This window comes from Carettochelys insculpta, chromosome 32, assembly GCF_033958435.1.
Source record: "Carettochelys insculpta isolate YL-2023 chromosome 32, ASM3395843v1, whole genome shotgun sequence".
Lineage (NCBI taxonomy): Eukaryota > Metazoa > Chordata > Testudines > Carettochelyidae > Carettochelys > Carettochelys insculpta.
This window is the reverse complement of record NC_134168.1, coordinates 5,998,406-6,015,751: the sequence shown is the minus strand read 5'-3', so window position 1 is coordinate 6,015,751 and position 17,346 is coordinate 5,998,406. Positions and strand designations below refer to the sequence as shown.

Sequence of the window (17,346 nt, the reverse complement as noted above, 5' to 3'; positions counted from 1 at the left end):
ATCACGGCTGGTGAGCGGGTGCGCACTACAACTCCCGGCGTGCCTTGCGGGGGGACGCACTACAACTCCCGGCGTGCCTTGGGGCACCGCTTCCCCCGACGCAGTCGCAGGGCCGGCGTGCGGCGGGCGCGTGCGCAGTAGAGCCCCGGGCGCCGCGCAGCATGTTCCTGCAGTACTATCTGAACGAGCGGGGCGAGCGGGTCTACACCCTGCAGGTGCCCCCCGCCCCCAGCGCGCGCGCACAGCCCGGGGGCGGGGCTGGGGGCACTGGGGGGCAGGGTTGGGGGCTGGGGGCTGGGGCTGGAGCTGGACTGGGGGCTGGAGCGGGGTGTACTAGCTGGGCTGGGGGCACTGGGGGGCAGGGGTTGGGGGCTTGAGCTGGGTTGGGGGCAGGAGCTGGGGTGTACTAGCTGGGCTGGGGCACTGGGGGGTGGGGGCAGGAGCTGGAGTGTACTAGCTGGGCTGGGGGCACTGGGGGGCAGGGGTGGGGCTGGAGCTGGGCTGGGGGCTGGAGCGGGGTGTACTAGCTGGGCTGGGGGCACTGGGGGGCAGGGGTGGGGCTGGAGCTGGGTTGGGGGCAGGAGCTGGGGTGTACTAGCTGGGCTGGGGGCACTGGGGGGCAGGGGTGGGGCTGGAGCTGGGCTGGGGGCTGGAGCGGGGTGTACTAGCTGGGCTGGGGGCACTGGGGGGCAGGGGTGGGGCTGGAGCTGGGTTGGGGGCAGGAGCTGGGGTGTACTAGCTGGGCTGGGGGCACTGGGGGGTAGGGGTGGGGCTGGAGCTGGGTTGGGGGCAGGAGCTGGGGTGTACTAGCTGGGCTGGGGGCACTGGGGGGGTAGGGGTGGGGCTGGAGCTGGGTTGGGGGCAGGAGCTGGGGTGTACTAGCTGGGCTGGGTGCACCGGGGGGTGGGGGCAGGAGCTGGAGTGTACTAGCTGGGCTGGGGTGTACTAGCTGGGTTGGGGGCACTGGGGGGGGAAGCGGGGGGCGAGGGCTGGAGCTGGGCTGGGGCACTGTGGGGGCAGGAGCTGGGGTGTACTAGCTGGGCTGGGGGCACTGCGGGGGGTAAGGGCGGGGCTGGAGCTGGGTTGGGGGCAGGAGCTGGGGTGTACTAGCTGGGCTGGGGCACTGGGGGGCAGGGTTGGGGGCTGGAGCTGGGGTGTACTAGCTGGGCTGGGGCACTGGGGGGCAGGGGTTGGGGGCTGGAGCTGGGTTGGGGGCTGGAGCTGGGGTGTACTAGCTGGGCTGGGGCACTGGGGGCAGGGGTTGGGGGCTGGAGCTGGGTTGGGGGCTGGAGCTGGGGTGTACTAGCTGGGCTGGGGCACTGGGGGGCAGGGGTTGGGGGCTGGAGCTGGGGTGTACTAGCTGGGCTGGGGCACTGGGGGGCAGGGGGTGGGGGCTGGAGCTGGGGTGTACTAGCTGGGCTGGGGGGCAGAGAGCAGAGGTCTGACCCCTCCCGCCTCTCGCCCTTCCTCCCTGGCAGAAGCTGGACCCGTCGGGCCGGCCGACGTGCTCGGCGCACCCCGCCCGCTTCTCCCCAGACGACAAGTACTCCCGCCACCGCATCGCCCTCAAGAAGCGCTTCGGGGTCCTGATGACGCAGCAGCCGCAGCCCGTCCTGTGAGCCCGCCGACCGGCCGCCACGGGCTCGCGCTGCTCCCCTCCAGCCCGCCTCCTTACCCTGCCCCGCTCGGCCGCAAAGAAACCCTCCCCGATCCCTCCTCCTACCGGGGTGTGAGCCTTCCTATTTCAAGGCCAGCCGGGCGTGGCTGCTCCGGGGACCGCCCCCGAATAATTCCCAATAAACCCGTTCCCTGGGCGTTTTTATGAATTAAAAGAAATGGAATCTATTCGATGCTCATCTCGTTTTTCGCTCGGTCCTTTCTGTACCCTGGGACGGGAGGACCCCAAGCTTTGTTCTGGGTTGGGGACCCACTGGCAATAGATGACTTGGGGGCGACTGGATGAGAAGCTGGAGCTGAGCCAACCGTTGTCCTTGCAGAAGGCCAACGGCGTATTGGGGTGCGTTAGGAGGAGCGTTTCCAGCAGATCTAGAGATCTGCTCAGGCCCCATCTACGTCCGGTTCTGGGCCCCCCCAGCGTAGAAAGGATGTGGATGTGTTGGAGAGGACAAAGGGGCTGGAGCACATGACCTGGGAGGAGAGGCTGAGGGTTGTGGGCTTGGGTAGTCTGCAGAAGAGATGAGTGACGGGAGGATTTGATAGCAGCCTTCGGCTTCCTGGAGGGGGGCTCTCACGAGGGTGGAGAGAGGCTGTGAGGGACGGCAGAACGAGGAGCAATGGTCTCCAGTTAGAGCGAGGATCCTCTCGGTTGGAGATCAGGAAAAGTCGAGTCCCCAGGAGGGCGGTGAAGCACTGGGGTGCGTTACCGAGAGAGGTGGTGGACTCTCCATCCCTAGAGGTTTTTAAGTCCCGGTTCGACAAAGCCCTGCCCCGGGTGATTTAGTTGAGGTTGGTCCTGCAGTCCATCCCCTCCTCCGGGTCGTTAATAAAGCCGTTGAACACCACCAGCCCTAGAACCGACCCTGGGCGCACCCCACTGGAAACCGCCCGCCAAGCAGACGGAGCCATTGGCTACCACCGGTTGGACCCTGCCGTGCAGCCAGCTTTCTCTCCACCTTACGGCCCATGCGTCCAACCCACACGTCCTTAACTGCAGGGCCAGAAGGTGGGGGACGGACTCAGCTTTGCTGCAGTCCAGGTTGGTCGCGTCCATTGGCTGCCCCACGTCCACAGCGCCAGTTCCCTCTAGTGGGGCAGGAGCGGGCGGGGGTATGAGAGGGGTCCTGCGAGGAGGTGTGCTCCCCTCATTGCCTTTGGCGGGGGTGTGGGTCTGAGCCGCCCCCGTGGTGGTGGGTGCCAGGCCTGCGGCCCCTCCTGCCAGGAGGGCTCCCCCCAGAGTGATTCTGAGCCCAATGCCCCTCCCCTACACTTGGCCCCTCCCTGTACATCCTGAACCCCCAAAAGCCCATCCCCCACACTTAGCCCCTCCCCCATGCGCCCTCTCCCCAAAAGCCCCTCCCCCATGCACCCTCTCCCCAAACGCCCCTCCCCCACACTTAGCCCCTCCCCCTTCCCCCTCTTAGCCCCCTTGCACCCTGACCTCAAATGCCCCTCCCCCACTTAGCCCCCTTGCACCCCGCCCCCAACTGCCCTTCCCCCACACTTGGCCCCTGCCCCCAAATGCCCCTCCCCCACTTGTCACATTGCCCCAGCCCCCTTCCCTTCGCGGGGAAAAAACTACGGCTCCCAGCATTCCCCGCGCTACGGGTCTCCCTCCGTTCCAGGTTGTGACCGCTGACCCCGCTCCTTCCCCCGCCCGCCAGGAACGCGCCCGCGCCCAACAACAGCGGCCCAGCGGCGCGCATGCGCCGAACTGGAGGGGGGGGGGTGTGAGCAGCCCGCGCATACGCCGATCAGGGAGGGCGGGGTGAGCAACCCGCGCCCCGCCCCTCCCCTCCCCTGAAGCCGGCCGCTGAGCGAGGCGGCGCGAGCCGGCGGCAGGAGCCGGAGCTGCGGCGGCGGCGGCGCGCGCGGAGCCCGTGGAACGTTGGGGAGCAGCCGCCGGCGCGCGCCGCAGGTAACCGCTTCAACGGTCGCCAACGGCTTTTCCCGCGCTTTTGGGGGGCGCCGCGGGGGTCTCTTGCGCACGCGCACTGCAAGCGCTTCCCCCCCCTCCCCGCCGGAGGTAGCGCGGGGCGCCTTCCCCTCCTCGCCCCGCCCCCGGAGGGGGCTTCCATGCCCCTTGCACTAGTGACCTGGTCACGGGCTCTCGTGCACCCCTCTCCTCCGTTGCACTCTCGTGGGGGGGGCTTGCACTGCCCTTGCACTACAGGTTTTCTATCTGTGCTTTGCACGGCTCTTGCACGCCCCTTGCACCAGTGACCTTGGGGGGGCGCTCACACACGCCTTGCACATTCACTGCTTACCCCCTCCCAGGGCTCTTACATGCTCCTCGCACCAGTGACCTGTGCGCGGGCTCTCGTCTGCCCCTTGCACGGTCACTTTCCCGTAGCTGACTCATTCTTGCACCAATCCCCTGTGCATGGGGCTCTACATACCCCTTTCACCAGGGACCTGGGGCGGGGGGTGCTCGCACGTGTCTTGCACAGTCACCACATCCCCACAGCTGGCTCATGCCGTTCAGCCGGCTGCCCTTTTCCACGGCTCTTACACTCTCCTCACACCGGTGACCAAGCATTCTTGCACGGCTTTTCCACCAAAGCCCGCTGTGCATGGTTCTCTTGCACACCCCTTTCACCATCATTTTCCCCTGTCTGACTTGGGCATCCTATACACCTCCCTCAGAAGGCTTTTGCACATCACACTAAGCTTGATCGTGGGGGGTCTTGTGTCCTTGCACCACTGATTCCCCTCCCGCACGTGCCCTAGGGCTTTTGCACGCCCTGGCACCAATTTGTAGGGTCTTGCCTGCCTTCTGCTTATTCCCTGGTGGTGCTTTTGCACACCGCTTCCAGTAGTGGCTTTCAAGACCCATCTCCCTTGCACTCACAGAGCTCCTAGATAACCTTCCCCTAGTGATTTAATCACGACTGTCTTATACATTCCTTGCACCCTCCTCCCGCTTCTATGGGGATCTAGGATAGTCACTTTTCTTGCTAGGATTTGGGGCTCTTCCATCATTATCCCTTTCCTGCAGTGGCTTGCAACACCCTTGCACTATTGTCACAGTGGTGATATGCACGCACAATTCCGTCCCCTCTCTGCTGGTTATGTGGGGTCTTCATATGTGTTCCTGAAGGATTTTTCTCATCCTGGGGGGACTGCATGCCTTTATGTGAGTTTCACCAGGATCCTAAAGGGAGTTGGCATGCCCTCTGGAATAGGTCTGTTCCCTTGCACGATCGTGTGTGCTTACACAACTGCCACTTAATAGTTCTCTTCTCACTGCAGGTCTGTGTCCTTGCAACAGGATTACTTGTGCACTATAATCCTACCGGCACCGTAAGGAATAGTTGTGCGTGTCCTTGCATGAGGACTCTGGAATAATCCCCTCTTGCACAAGCCTGCTCGCACCAGAACCATTTGGAATAGCTGCCGTCCTGCACCAGGGCTCTTTGGGATACTTATTCTCCTTGCACGTTACACTGGAAACTGGTGGGTAATTCTGCACCTCACTCCTGGATCTCTGGGTTTCTCCTCCATTGTTGCACTAGGTCCTCGTGAAATTCTGTCACCTCCTTGCACTGCCTCATTTCCATAACCTTCACTCCCCTTCCAGGATATTTGCAAACAACTGCCTGTCTCGGGACTGGGGAGATGTTGTCCTTTGTGGACTTCTTCACCGATCGTCTGCGTGCGACCGGCCTCCTGCCAGCAGCTCGTTAACTAAACTAGGCAGCCGTGAAATACTTGCACGATAAATCATGGCTCGGCTCTCCTGCGCCACGTTTAGTCACACCTGTGGCAAACTCACCTGATAACCACTGGGTGTCTGGGCACCAGCTTGCACCAGATGGCTGAGGAGCAGAGCTAGATATGAATCTTCATGGTGGCGACGCCGGCTCTCACCCCTCTCGTTTTGTTACCCTCCTAAACGATCGTTTCCCTTTTTATTTGCCGTTGTTTCTGGATGATTAGCGTTTGAAGCTGGCCAGGAAGCACCAACACCAACGGTCTCCTGCCAAAATGGCTTCCGTCCGGTTCATGGTGACCCCTACCAAAATCGACGACGTCCCAGGCCTCTCCGACACCAGTCCGGACCTCAGCTCACGCTCCAGCTCCCGGGTCCGCTTCAGCTCCCGAGAGAGCGTCCCCGAGACGAGCCGCAGCGAGGGCCTGAGCGATTTCTCCGGGGCCACCACCTCGGTGGCCACCGCGGCGGGCGAGCCAGCTAGCGACAAGATGGCCCACCCCCGGGAGGCGGCGGAAGGTAGGTGGCACACGGCCAGTACAGGGGCTGGGAAGTCAACGTGGCTGACCTGAACACCAGTGTGGCAGGGGTAGGGGATGTGGGTGTGTTGGTGGTGAACCTCTTGTGCGGGGTTGGTGTGAGGTGTGATGGTGGTAGAGTTGGAGACGTGTCCACTTCCGCTCCCGGGTGTGTTGGTGGTGAACCTCTTTTGCGGGGTTGGTGTGAGGTGTGATGGTGGTAGAGTTGGAGACACGTCCACTTCAGCTCCCGGGTGCGTCAGAAGCTTTATGGTTGCGTTGGAGGTGACCCGCTCGCCCTGCACCTCGCTCATCGGTTGGCCAACTAGGGGTTGTGATGGAGGGTCCCACCACCGTTCCTGAGGGCGCTGGAGATGGAAGGAGACCTCCCTGGGGTGCCTTTGAACGGGGTGACTCAGGGGTGCATCAGAGTTGGAAGGGGACCAGTCATACGTACTCTTGATTCCTGCTTTTAAGGTTAGTTGCTCTGTAGGATGGTGTTGTCACGGTGGGTTGACTCTGGTGTCCCCGAGTGTGAACCTCTCAGCGAGTTCCCTTTTTTCCCTGTGCGGGAAATGCTGAGCAAGGCTCGGTGGAAATGACTCGGGAGAACTGAACTTCCCCTTCAGCCTGTTGATGCTGCATTCAAAGGGACTCGGACAAGCTTGTGGTGGGGCTCCTGTGCCAGCTGTTTCAGTTCCTCCCTGGGCAAGAATGACGTGTTAGGATCTGTGGGCAGGGTCTGCTCCGCCGGCGCTGAAATGCGTCCGCTTCTGGGGTGGGGCATGGGAGCTGCTCGGTGTCCGGGACAGTTTCGGCCTGAGAAAGGAGAAGTTCTGAAGCGGATTGCAATCAGAGGCAGGGCTGGGATTCGGGGGTCACGCCTGGCTCTTGAGCATGAGTGGTGCGACCGTGGGTTCACCACTGCACAAGCTGGGCAGCGGGGTCGACTCTGACTCAGCAGCGAATGTGGTGCTTAGCAGCTCTGCCTGAGTCAGCCTCGGGCTGGGTGGGAGCCAGGATCCTCCAGAGGCTCTCGGCACCGTTTCCCGCTCCCCGAGCCAGCCGGGCGCCCGGCGACGGGAGCCGTGCTCCGCCGAAAGGCGCCTCTGTAGCAGTGGTGTTACACCCAAGTGTGAACGCGATCACAGGTGTTCCCCTGCCGTGGGCAGCCAGGATCGGCAGGCGTCTCTCTCTGCGCCCGCTCGAATCCTAATTGTGCGGCCTCAGCGGTGGGGCAGGAAGGGAGAGGCGGCGGCTGGGTGTTGTGCACGAGCGTGTGAGCTGGACAAGACCCTCGTGCAATGGTGCCCACCTCACGACTGGGCTGTTTATCTCCCTGGAGGGGCTGGGTGTGCCCCTTTGTCCTTGGGCCGAGGGCGAGCGGACGGGAGCCGAGGTCGCTGTTTCTGCCTGGGCCAGGCGTGATCGATTCCCACGGGGGGGTTCACGCTGGCCTGCTCGTGCCTTCGGGCGGGGGGCGGGGGGCGGGGGGGGGCAGGCCTCCCCCGCAGTCGGGGCGGCTCTGGATTGGCCGCAGCAACCTGCAACCGGCCCTGACCCCGCGCCAGCCGAAAGAAGGTCCCCCTCCGGCGTGCGATCTGACCCCCGGGGCGGAGATCGCCGGAGCTGGGGCTGTGGGTGAGGACCGGAGGTTGTTAGTAAGCGACACCCGCTGTCCCTCCGCCTGCCTGCCGCCTCTCCCTGATCCCAGGCAACGCTGCCGCGTGTGGCTCGGCCCTGTTGATGGCAGCAGAAATAAACCGAAGAGCGTGAAATGGAAGGAAACCGCTTTAGCTAATTGCCTGTTACCCGCGCTCTGTCGGAGCAGCCGGGGAACTCTGCTGCCAGGACAGGCGCAGGGCCCCCCTCCTGGGGGGTTCAACAAGGGAAGTGGGAACGGGAGGGTCGCAAGCGTTGGTCCAGGCTGGGGACCCACGGGCTAAGGAGCTGGGGGCGACTGGATGAGAAGCTGGAGCCGAGCCGCCGGGGCGTATTGGGGTGCATTAGGAGGAGCGTTTCCAGCAGACGTGGAGAAGGGATTATTCCCCTCCACTCGGCCCTATCTACGTCCGGTTCTCGGCCCCTCAGTCCAGAAAGGATGTGGGTGCGTTGGGAGTGGCAATGAAAATGATTCGGGGGCTGGAGCGCCAATCCCGAGAGGGGAGGCAGGGGGATTTGGGCGTGTTTAGTTTGCAGAAGAGAAGAGGGATGGGGGATTTGAGGGCTGAAGGGGGGCTCGAAAGAGGATGGAGAGAGGCTGTGGCGGAGCAAGGAGCAATGGTCTGGAGTTAGACTGGCAGGTGTAGGTTGGGTGTCAGGGAAAACTCTTTCCCCAGGAGGGTGGTGAAGCCCTGGGATGCGTTACCCAGGGAACTGGTGGGGTCTCCATCCCTAGAGGGTTTTGAGTCCCGGCTTCATGAAGCCCTGGCTGGGGTGCTTTAGTTGGGGGCTGATCCTGCTTTCAGCAGGGGGCTGGAGTTGATGACCTCCTGAGGTCCCTTCCTGTCAGGGGTCAATGAGGGTGCCTGGACCACCCGGTCTGACAGCAGCTCCTGGGGTGATGGGGGTGTCTGCACCGTATTGTCCACCCCAGCCCGCCTGGCACTTCCAGGGGTTGTAAAATAGCCCCAGGGCAGGGGGGCGGTCCCGGGAACAGCCCTCCGGGGGCACTGCGGAGATGTGCTAGGAGCTGCATGTCGCGGGCAGGAGGAAGCTGCTGGAGCCCCGGTGCACGGACCGCCACGGAGGGGGACGCGGGAGGTGGTAGGCCGTGAGGGAGGGGAGAGATCTGTCCCCCAAACCTTGGTGGAGCTGGGCCAGGCATATTCCTGCTGCCCACGCACCGTGAGCCCAGAAAATTGGCCCCCGCTCTCCTGGCATGAGCTCTCCCCCATCCCTCATGGGGCGTCACGTGGGGGGCTGCAGCTGCCAGGCCCAGAAGCGGGAAGCCCCTCGACCTGGATCAGTCTGTTCCCTAGCTGGGAGCCCCCCCACCCCGAAATTGATGTTGTCAGTTTCAGGGCGGCATTTTTTTGGGGTTACCCTTCCAGCTCCAGCCTTCCCTGAGCCAGATGCAGGTGGGGACAGACTGGGGCTCCTGCTGGGGGCCAGGCTGACAGCCAGAGGCACAAGGTGAAATAAGGACAGCCGTGAAACTGACAAGCTTGTCAGTTTCAGGGCTACTGCCCCTGTGAGAGCCCGGGGGCTGGGGGTGCCTGGCTCGGGGGGGGGGGATGGGGTTAGAGCAGGGGGCTGGGGGCACCTGGCTGTGGGGGAGGGGAGCGGAAGGGATGGGGTTAGAGTGGGGGGGCTGGGGGTGCCTGGCTGTGGGGGGCGAGGGGAGGGGAGGGGAGGGCTGGGGGCGCCTGGCTCCGGGGGAGGGGAGGGGATGGGGTTAGAGCGGGGGCTGGGAGTGCCTGGCTGTGGGGGAGGGGAGGGGAGGGGATGGGGTTAGAGCAGGGGGGGCTGGGGGCGCCTGGCTGTGGGGGGGGGGAGGGGAGGGGAGGGGATGGGGTTAGAGCGGGGGCTGGGAGTGCCTGGCTGTGGTGGGGGGGGGGAGGGGAGGGGAGGGGATGGGGTTAGAGCGGGGGCTGGGGGCGCCTGGCTGTGGGGGGCGAGGGGAGGGGAGGGGAGGGCTGGGGGCGCCTGGCTCCAGGGGAGGGGAGGAGGATGGGGTTAGAGCCGGGGGCTGGGGGTGCCTGGCTGCGGGGGAGGGGATGGGGTTAGAGCGGGGGGCTGGGAGTGCCTGGCTGTGGGGGAGGGGAGGGGATGGGGTTAGAGCGGGGGGCTGGGGGCGCCTGGCTGTGGGGGGGGGGGGGGGGGGAGGGGAGGGGATGGGGTTAGAGCGGGGGCTGGGAGTGCCTGGCTGTGGTGGGGGGAGGGGAGGGGAGGGGATGGGGTTAGAGCGGGGGGCTGGGGGCGCCTGGCTCCGGGGGAGGGGACGGGAGGGGATGGGGTTAGAGCGGGGGGCTGGGGGTGCCTGGCTCCGGGGGAGGGGTGGGGAGGGGATGGGGTTAGAGCGGGGGGCTGGGGGCGCCTGGCTCCGGGGGAGGGGATGGGAGGGGATGGGGTTAGAGCGGGGGGCTGGGGGCGCCTGGCTCCGGGGGAGGGGATGGGGTTAGAGCAGGGGGCTGGGGGCGCCTGGCTCCGGGGGAGGGGATGGGGTTAGAGCAGGGGGCTGGGGGTGCCTGGCTCTGGGGGAGGGGAGGGGAGGGGAGGGGATGGGGTTAGAGCGGGGGGCTGGGGGTGCCTGGCTGTGGGGGAGGGGAGGGGATGGGGTTAGAGCGGGGGGCTGGGGGCGCCTGGCTCCGGGGGAGGGGAGGGGATGGGGTTAGAGCGGGGGGCTGGGGGCGCCTGGCTCTGGGGGAGGGGATGGGGTTAGAGCGGGGGGCTGGGGGCGCCTGGCTCCGGGGGAGGGGATGGGGTTAGAGCGGGGGGCTGGGGGCGCCTGGCTCCGGGGGAGGGGATGGGGTTAGAGCGGGGGGCTGGGGGCGCCTGGCTCCGGGGGAGGGGATGGGGTTAGAGCGGGGGGCTGGGGGCGCCTGGCTCCGGGGGAGGGGATGGGGTTAGAGCGGGGGGCTGGGGGCGCCTGGCTCCGGGGGAGGGGATGGGGTTAGAGCGGGGGGCTGGGGGCTCTGGGGGCCGTGGGGAGCATTAAGCTCCCCGTGAGACAGACCCCCATGTGCTGAGCCGGTCGCTCTGTCCCTCCGGGCGGCTGGGCAGTCGGTGGCTCTTGGAAGGGAACCGGGGGGCAGCATCGCTCAGGGGTTCTGCGCCAGGCCCCTCTCGGCAGGGTTTGGGGCGGTGGCTGTTGGAGCCCAGCCCAGGCATGGGTTGCGGGGGGCAGTACCAGAGGTACGAGGGCCCACGTGCCAGGGGGCCTGGCCAAGCCCTCCCTGGGGTGAGATGTGGGGCCCCCACCCTGGCCAGGAGGCTCCGGGCCTGAACCGCTTGGGACCTGGCCAAGTCCCTGCTCCTGTGGGCGGGGTGGGCAAAAAGGCACCAGACGTTGGAGTTTGCTCAGCCTGCCGGCCCTCCTGCCCGGACCCACCAGTGCCCACGCGTGTGCCGGCGCGGGAAGTCCTCCCTTCCAGGCCCTGCCGCTCTACCTGCCGCACCCCGCTCCTCGCCTGGCGTGTGGGAGAGAAGCCAGGAGTCCTGGCTCCCGGCCCCTGCCCCCCCCAGAGCCAGGGAGAACCCAGGAGTCCTGGCTCCCAGCCCCTGCTCTAACCACCAGCCCCCACTGCCCTCCCAGAGCTGGGGGAGAACCCAGGAGTCCTGGCTCCCAGCCCCTGCTCTCACCACCAGCCCCCACTGCCCCCCCAGAGCCGGGGAGAACCCAGGAGTCCTGGCTCCCGGCCCCTGGTCTACCCACCAGCCCCCACTGCCCCTCCAGAGCTGGGGAGAACCCAGGAGTCCTGGCTCCCAGCCCCTGCTCTAACCACCAGCCCCCACTGCCCCCCCAGAGCCGGGGAGAACCCAGGAGTCCTGGCTCCCGGCCCGTGCTCTAAGCACCAACCCCCACTGCCCCCCCAGAGCCGGGGAGAACCCAGGAGTCCTGGCTCCCAGCCCCCTGCTCTACCCACCAGCCCCCACTGCCCTCCCAGAGCTGGGGGAGAACCCAGGAGTCCTGGCTCCCGGCCCCCTGCTCTACCCACCAGCCCCCACTGCTCTCCCAGAGCTGGGGGAGAACCCAGGAGTCCTGGCTCCCGGCCCTGCTCTAACCACCAGCCCCCACTGCCCCCCCAGAGCCGGGGAGAACCCAGGAGTCCTGGCTCCCAGCCCCCTGCTCTACCCACCAGCCCCCACTGCCCTCCCAGAGCTGGGGGAGAACCCAGGAGTCCTGGCTCCCGGCCCCCTGCTCTACCCACCAGCCCCCACTGCCCTCCCAGAGCTGGGGGAGAACCCAGGAAGTCCTGGCTCCCGGCCCTGCTCAAACCACCAGCCCCCACTGCCCTCCCAGAGCCGGGGAGAACCCAGGAGTCCTGGCTCCCAGCCCCTGCTCTAACCACCAGCCCCCACTGCCCCGCCTAGAGCCAGGGAGAACCCAGGAGTCCTGGCTCCCGGCCCCTGCTCTAACCACCAGCCCCCACTGCCCCCCCTAGAGCCGGGGAGAACCCAGAAGTCCTGGCTCCCGGCCCCTGCTCTAAGCACTAGCCCCCACTCCCCCCCCCCAGAGCCAGGGAGAACCCAGGAGTCCTGGCTCCCAGCCCCCCAAACCCCAGTCCCCTCCCCGCCCGAGCAGTCTGAGTGTGCTTCCCTCCTGCTCAGCTGAGCGCCCGGCCCAGGAGCTCTGCCGTGGGGCTGCCCCCCAGCGCCGGTCCCTGGCTCTGCCCGCTGCCGCCTGCTCCAGTCCAGCGGGGGCGCGCAGCCAGGGGGGTGGAGCGTGTAATCCTGGTTTGCACACGCAGCCGGGGAGGGCGTGGCCCCCCCCTTTCCCGTGGGGCCTGCCCCTCGCCTGATCTCCCTGGCCCGGACAGGCGTCGCTGCTGGGGGGAGATGCCTCACTTCACTGTCACCAGGGTGGAGGAGGAGGAGGAGGAGGAGGAAGGCTGGGCCGGGGCCGGGGCCGGGAGCTGGCTGCCTGGGCAGAGCACGGTCACAGGTGAGCCTGCCTGCGTGAGGGCGCGCCCGTAATCGGCTCTACCTGCTGCCCGCTGCTCTCTTGGGGGGGGTGGCTCTGGGCGGAGACCCACTGCGGCACACGGGGGGGCCCGGACTCCTGGGTTCTCTCGGGGCTGGGAGCCAGGACTCCTGGGTTCTCTCCCTGGTTCTGGCGGGAGGCGGTGGGGGCTGGTGGTTAGAGCAGGGGGCCGGGAGCCAGGACACCTGGGTTCTCCCCAGCTCTGGGAGGGCAGTGGGGGCTGGGAGCCAGGACTCCTGGGTTCTCTAGGGGCTGGTGGTTAGGGCAGGGGCAGCTGGGAACCAGGACTCCTGGGTTCTCCCCAGCTCTGGGAGGGCAGTGGGGGCTGGTGGTTAGAGCAGGGGGCTGGGAGCCAGGACTCCTGGTTTCTGTCCTGGCTCTGGGAGGGCAGTGGGGGCTGGTGGTTAGAGCAGGGGGCTGGGAGCCAGGACTCCTGGTTTCTGTCCTGGCTCTGGGAGGGCAGTGGGGGCTGGTGGTTAGAACAGGGGGCTGGGAGCCAGGACTCCTGGGTTCTCTCCCCGCTCTGGGAGGGCAGTGGGGGCTGGGAGCCAGGACTCCTGGGTTCTCTAGGGGCTGGTGGTTAGGGCAGGGGCAGCTGGGAACCAGGACTCCTGGGTTCTCCCCCAGCTCTGGGAGGGCAGTGGGGGCTGGTGGTTAGAGCAGGGGGCTGGGAGCCAGGACTCCTGGTTTCTGTCCTGGCTCTGGGAGGGCAGTGGGGGCTGGTGGTTAGAGCAGGGGGCTGGGAGCCAGGACTCCTGGTTTCTGTCCTGGCTCTGGGAGGGCAGTGGGGGCTGGTGGTTAGAACAGGGGGCTGGGAGCCAGGACTCCTGGGTTCTCTCCCCGGCTCTGGGAGGGCAGTGGGGGCTGGTGGTTAGAGCAGGGGCTGGGAGCCAGGACTCCTGGGTTCTTCCCGTTTGTGCCCTTTTTGTACTAGTTCAGCTCGTGCGCCCTCTGCTGCCTGGGAGCGAGGGGGAGTTAGTCGTAACCCTCTGCAGGATGTGATCCAGACCCCCTCTGATCCCAGAGGAGCGTTTCCCTCACTGCAGATCAGGTCCGGAACCCCATGCCCTCCGTCCCTTGTGGTCTGGAAAAGCCAGTGGCGGGGGTGGGATATGAGGGGTGGTACAGGAGGTGGGTAAAGGAGGGGTTAACTTAGAACAGCCCCTGCCACCAAGAGAGGGGGGCGAACCCCACTGTCCTGGCAGAATTCAAGCCGTGGTGGTTCTGTCCTGAGCCAAACCGTTGCCAGTCCCTGACACTTACATGTCCGTGTTGTGTGGCTGTTAAACACCCTCTCCGCCCCAGAGGTAACTGCATCTGAGTCCCAGGTGAGCCGTTCTGTGTGGTGGTTATGCAGCTGGCAGTGCTCACCCTGGAGGTGGCTGCATCTCGGTCCCGGGTGAGCCGTTCTGTGTGGTGGTTATACAGCTGGCAGTGCTCACCCCAGAGGTGGCTGCATCTCGGTCCCAGGTGAGCCGTTCTGTGTGGTGGTTATGCAGCTGGCAGTGCTCACCCCAGAGGTGGCTGCATCTCGGTCCCAGATGACCCGTTCCGTGTGGTGGTTATGCAGCTGGCAGTGCTCACCCCAGAGGTGGCTGTATCTCGGTCCCAGGTGAGCCGTTCTGTGTGGTGGTTATATAGCTGGCAGTGCTCACCCCGGAGGTAGCTGCATCTGAGTCCCAGGTGAGCCGTTCTGTGTGGTGGTTATACAGCTGGCAGTGCTCACCCCAGAGGTGGCTTCATCTCGGTCCCAGATGAACTGTTCCGTGTGGTGGTTATGCAGCTGGCAGTGCTCACCCCAGAGGTGGCTGTATCTCGGTCCCAGGTGAGCCGTTCTGTGTGGTGGTTATATAGCTGGCAGTGCCCACCCCAGAGGTGGCTGCATCTCGGTCCCAGGTGACCCGTTCTGTGTGATGGTTATACAGCTGTCAGTGTCCACCCTAGAGGTGGCTGCATCTCGGTCCCGGGTGAGCCGTTCTGTGTGGTGGTTATGCAGCTGGCAGTGCCCACCCCAGAGGTGGCTGTATCTTGGCCTCAGGCAAGCAATCTCCATGCAGCAATGCTGTGCAGTTATTGCCCCTCCCCAGAGGTGGCTGCATCAGAATCATCTCAGTGCAGTATTTTTATGTCCCACGGTCCCCGTGAAGCTGGATTGACTGCGAACCTCACTGGATGGTAGCCCGCCTCTCTGCCCTCCCACCGGCTTATCCCTTTCCTCTCTGCCTTACTACCTGCGGCTCTGAATTGGTCACACGTAGCAAATGGGGCTGCGAGTTTCCATTCCGTTTAGGCACCAATTATTTTCATGCCTTCATTTCCCCCTGCAGCCCATTCCCTCTTGGCTAAGCCGGGTCCTGAGAAATCCTCCCTGCCCTATCTTCCCCCTGGCTGTTCCTGAGTCACAGCTGGATAGAGATACGGTCCTGACCTGAGTGGGGCTGATCTGAGTCTTCTCAGCTCCAGCTGGCAGCCGGGGGCCAACCCAGAGCCCCTGTGTTCATCCAACTCCCTCATCGGGGCTGCTGAGTTCTCACCGTGGCTCTGGGAGAGGAGTGGTGTCTGGTGGTTAGAGCAGCTGGGTGCCAGGACACCTGGGTTCTCTGCCTGCTCCATGGGGACTGAGGGTCTAGTGGTTAGAGCAGGAGGGGCTGGGAGTCAGGACTCGTGGGAGGAAGAGGTATATATTGGGGGGTGGGGCAGGGCTGGGAGTCAGGATTCCTGGGTTCTCTAGGAGAAAAAGGGATGTAATGTGTGTTGTGGGGGAGGGTTGGGGATCAGGACTCCTGGGTTCTATTCTTAGCAGGAGGTATAAATAGAGCCCCACCAAATTGACAACCAGGATAAACACATCACGGACGCCCCCCCAACCCCCCATGAATTTTGTCCACCCCCCACCCTGGTGAAATCTGGTTCTTTCTGGTGCTTTTGCCGTCTGCTGCACAGATTTCACAGGGGGGACAACTGGGCATCCTGCCCCAACAGGGAGTGGCGGGCGGCGGGCGCTGAGCGAGGTCCCAGCTCTGCCGGCAGCCGTGCAGACGTACCGTTGCAAGACCATCGTCCTGCTGGCAGCGAATCTGCCTTTAGAGCTGGGCTCCCGGCCAGCAGCTGCTGCTCGCTGCCCACCCAGCTCTGATGACAGCGCCGGAGGCATGAAATTGACCAATTTCCCAGTCCTCTTGAGGGCGAAACCGACCAAACAGAGCTGAATTCGGTAGGGCTGGAAGTAGATCGGGGCGTGATTGCAGTGGGCCGAGAGCCTGCTGGTAGGGAAAGGCAGAACCCAGGCGTCCCGAGACCGAGGGACCAGGCATCCTTTTTATATTTTCCATCCGTGTACCTAGAAAAAAAACACGTGGCCGGCTGTGGCTGCTGAGTTTATCGGCTCTTCTCTGGGTGTCTGGAAAGGACAGGATCCCAGCTGTTTTCACGTAATCCCCGAATACCCCGGGCCTCTCCCCGTCCCAGCTGGGAGCAACAAAGCCCCTGATCTGGTGCCGGACGCTGCCTTGTCGGGTCAAGGCAGAGAGGCGGCCGGGTAGAGCTGTGGGGCTGGTCTCTTTCCTTCCCGCTGTGGCGAATGCATTTCCCAGCTCCCCAGGGAGTGGGGTGGGAAGACTTCATTCAACGCAACCACCCTTCCACCCCCATCCTCTTTGATGACTTAGGGGAGAGAGGAAAACCCACAGGTTCTCGTTGGCCCTTCCAGGGTCCAGCCCGCCATGCCCACATCTGGGCAGGAGATGGACAGAGATCTGGCCCTGCCACCCTCCCGCACGGAGCATTAGCCTTGGAGGAACAGACCCTCTCTAATCCGGCGCTCTCGTCCGTAATCCGGCCTGTGACTGCTGTCCATGGGCGTGGCCAAATTTCCTGCAATCCCATAAAGTTTCTTTGCAGCCACCGGTCCCGGCTCTGTGGTCTGGGCCGTTCCTTGACTGTAACTTACCCCGAACGTCTTCTCAGAGCCCAGTGCAGGGGTGGGAACGCTGGTGGGTGGTAGCAGAACCCAGCACCCCCATTCGATTGTTTTGTGCCATCTTTTCTTCCCTATATCCTGTCCTGCGGTCCCAGGGCACTGGGTGACCACGAGTGATCCGCTAACAGATGGGGCTTCAGCTTTGTGTCTTTCTTGGATGAGCACTTTTGCAAGGCTGGCTTGAATTGTCCCGCCATCGAGGTGGGGCTGGCAGCTGGCCACTGGTGTGTTTTTTTTTTTTTTTTTTTTTGTGGGGAACCCCTCCCCGTTTTCACCCCCCCCCCCCACCCAAACCCTGCATCCATGCTGCAGAGCCTGTTCTGGAATAACAGCGTTTCGCTTGAAATAGCAGCTCCGCCAAACCGAGTGGCTTTCTTCCAAATGGACTCGGCGTCCACGAAGCAGAGGTTATTACGACTTACTCGTTGGTCTCGTTTCGAAACGAGGCTCCGAAAGGGTGAGCGGTCCCTTTCGAAAGGCGCAGCCGTAACCGACTTCGATGCTGGCCCGTCGAAAGAAGTTATTTCTGGAAAACCCTGTGGCGCGGCTGTAGCCTGAGACCAGCTGGATTCGGGGACCGAGACCCGTTCTCATTTGCAAATGAGATCCCATACCCACCCCCCATCTTTCAACTAAGTTAAGGGTGCACAAAGTTTTGCAGATGGGTTTTCCGTTGCAGGGCACGTCCAAGTAAAGCAACAAGAACAGATTCTTCAAAGGCATCTCTTACCGGGTTACTAACAAATTATCCCAAAGTGGTTACCCTTGGTTCATTTATAAAATCCAAACACCATCTAGACCATCCCTGTTCGCT

At 64.4% G+C, this 17,346-nt stretch overlaps 2 protein-coding genes across 4 annotated transcripts in view; both read left to right on the top strand.

Annotated features, from left to right (window-relative positions):
* NOP10 (NOP10 ribonucleoprotein) lies at positions 1-1,845 on the top strand. The gene is made up of 2 exons (XM_074982676.1): positions 1-215; positions 1,479-1,845. Exons 1-2 carry the CDS (start codon positions 162-164, stop codon positions 1,617-1,619), a joined length of 195 nt encoding a protein of 64 aa, XP_074838777.1. The 5' UTR covers positions 1-161; the 3' UTR covers positions 1,620-1,845.
* A 1,611-nt stretch (positions 1,846-3,456) lies between these two features.
* Positions 3,457-17,346, top strand: part of SLC12A6 (solute carrier family 12 member 6) — a 31,642-nt gene continuing 17,752 nt past the window's right edge. For 2 of the 3 annotated variants that reach the window (XM_074982069.1, XM_074982068.1), the window contains exons 1-2: positions 3,457-3,595; positions 4,930-5,908. In XM_074982069.1, the coding sequence (XP_074838170.1) occupies positions 5,665-5,908 (244 nt within the window). In that variant the 5' untranslated portion in view covers positions 3,457-3,595; positions 4,930-5,664. The remainder of the gene's footprint in view (positions 3,596-4,929; positions 5,909-17,346) is intronic. The other variant, XM_074982070.1, reaches the window with a different exon arrangement.

Excerpts from the sequence above, each read along its gene's own strand:
- NOP10 (XM_074982676.1), top strand. The coding sequence starts at position 162 with ATGTTCCTGCAGTACTATCTGAACGAGCGGGGCGAGCGGGTCTACACC. Across the intron at positions 216-1,478 it reads AGCGGGTCTACACCCTGCAG|AAGCTGGACCCGTCGGGCCG; the intron begins GTGCCCCCCGCC and ends CCTCCCTGGCAG.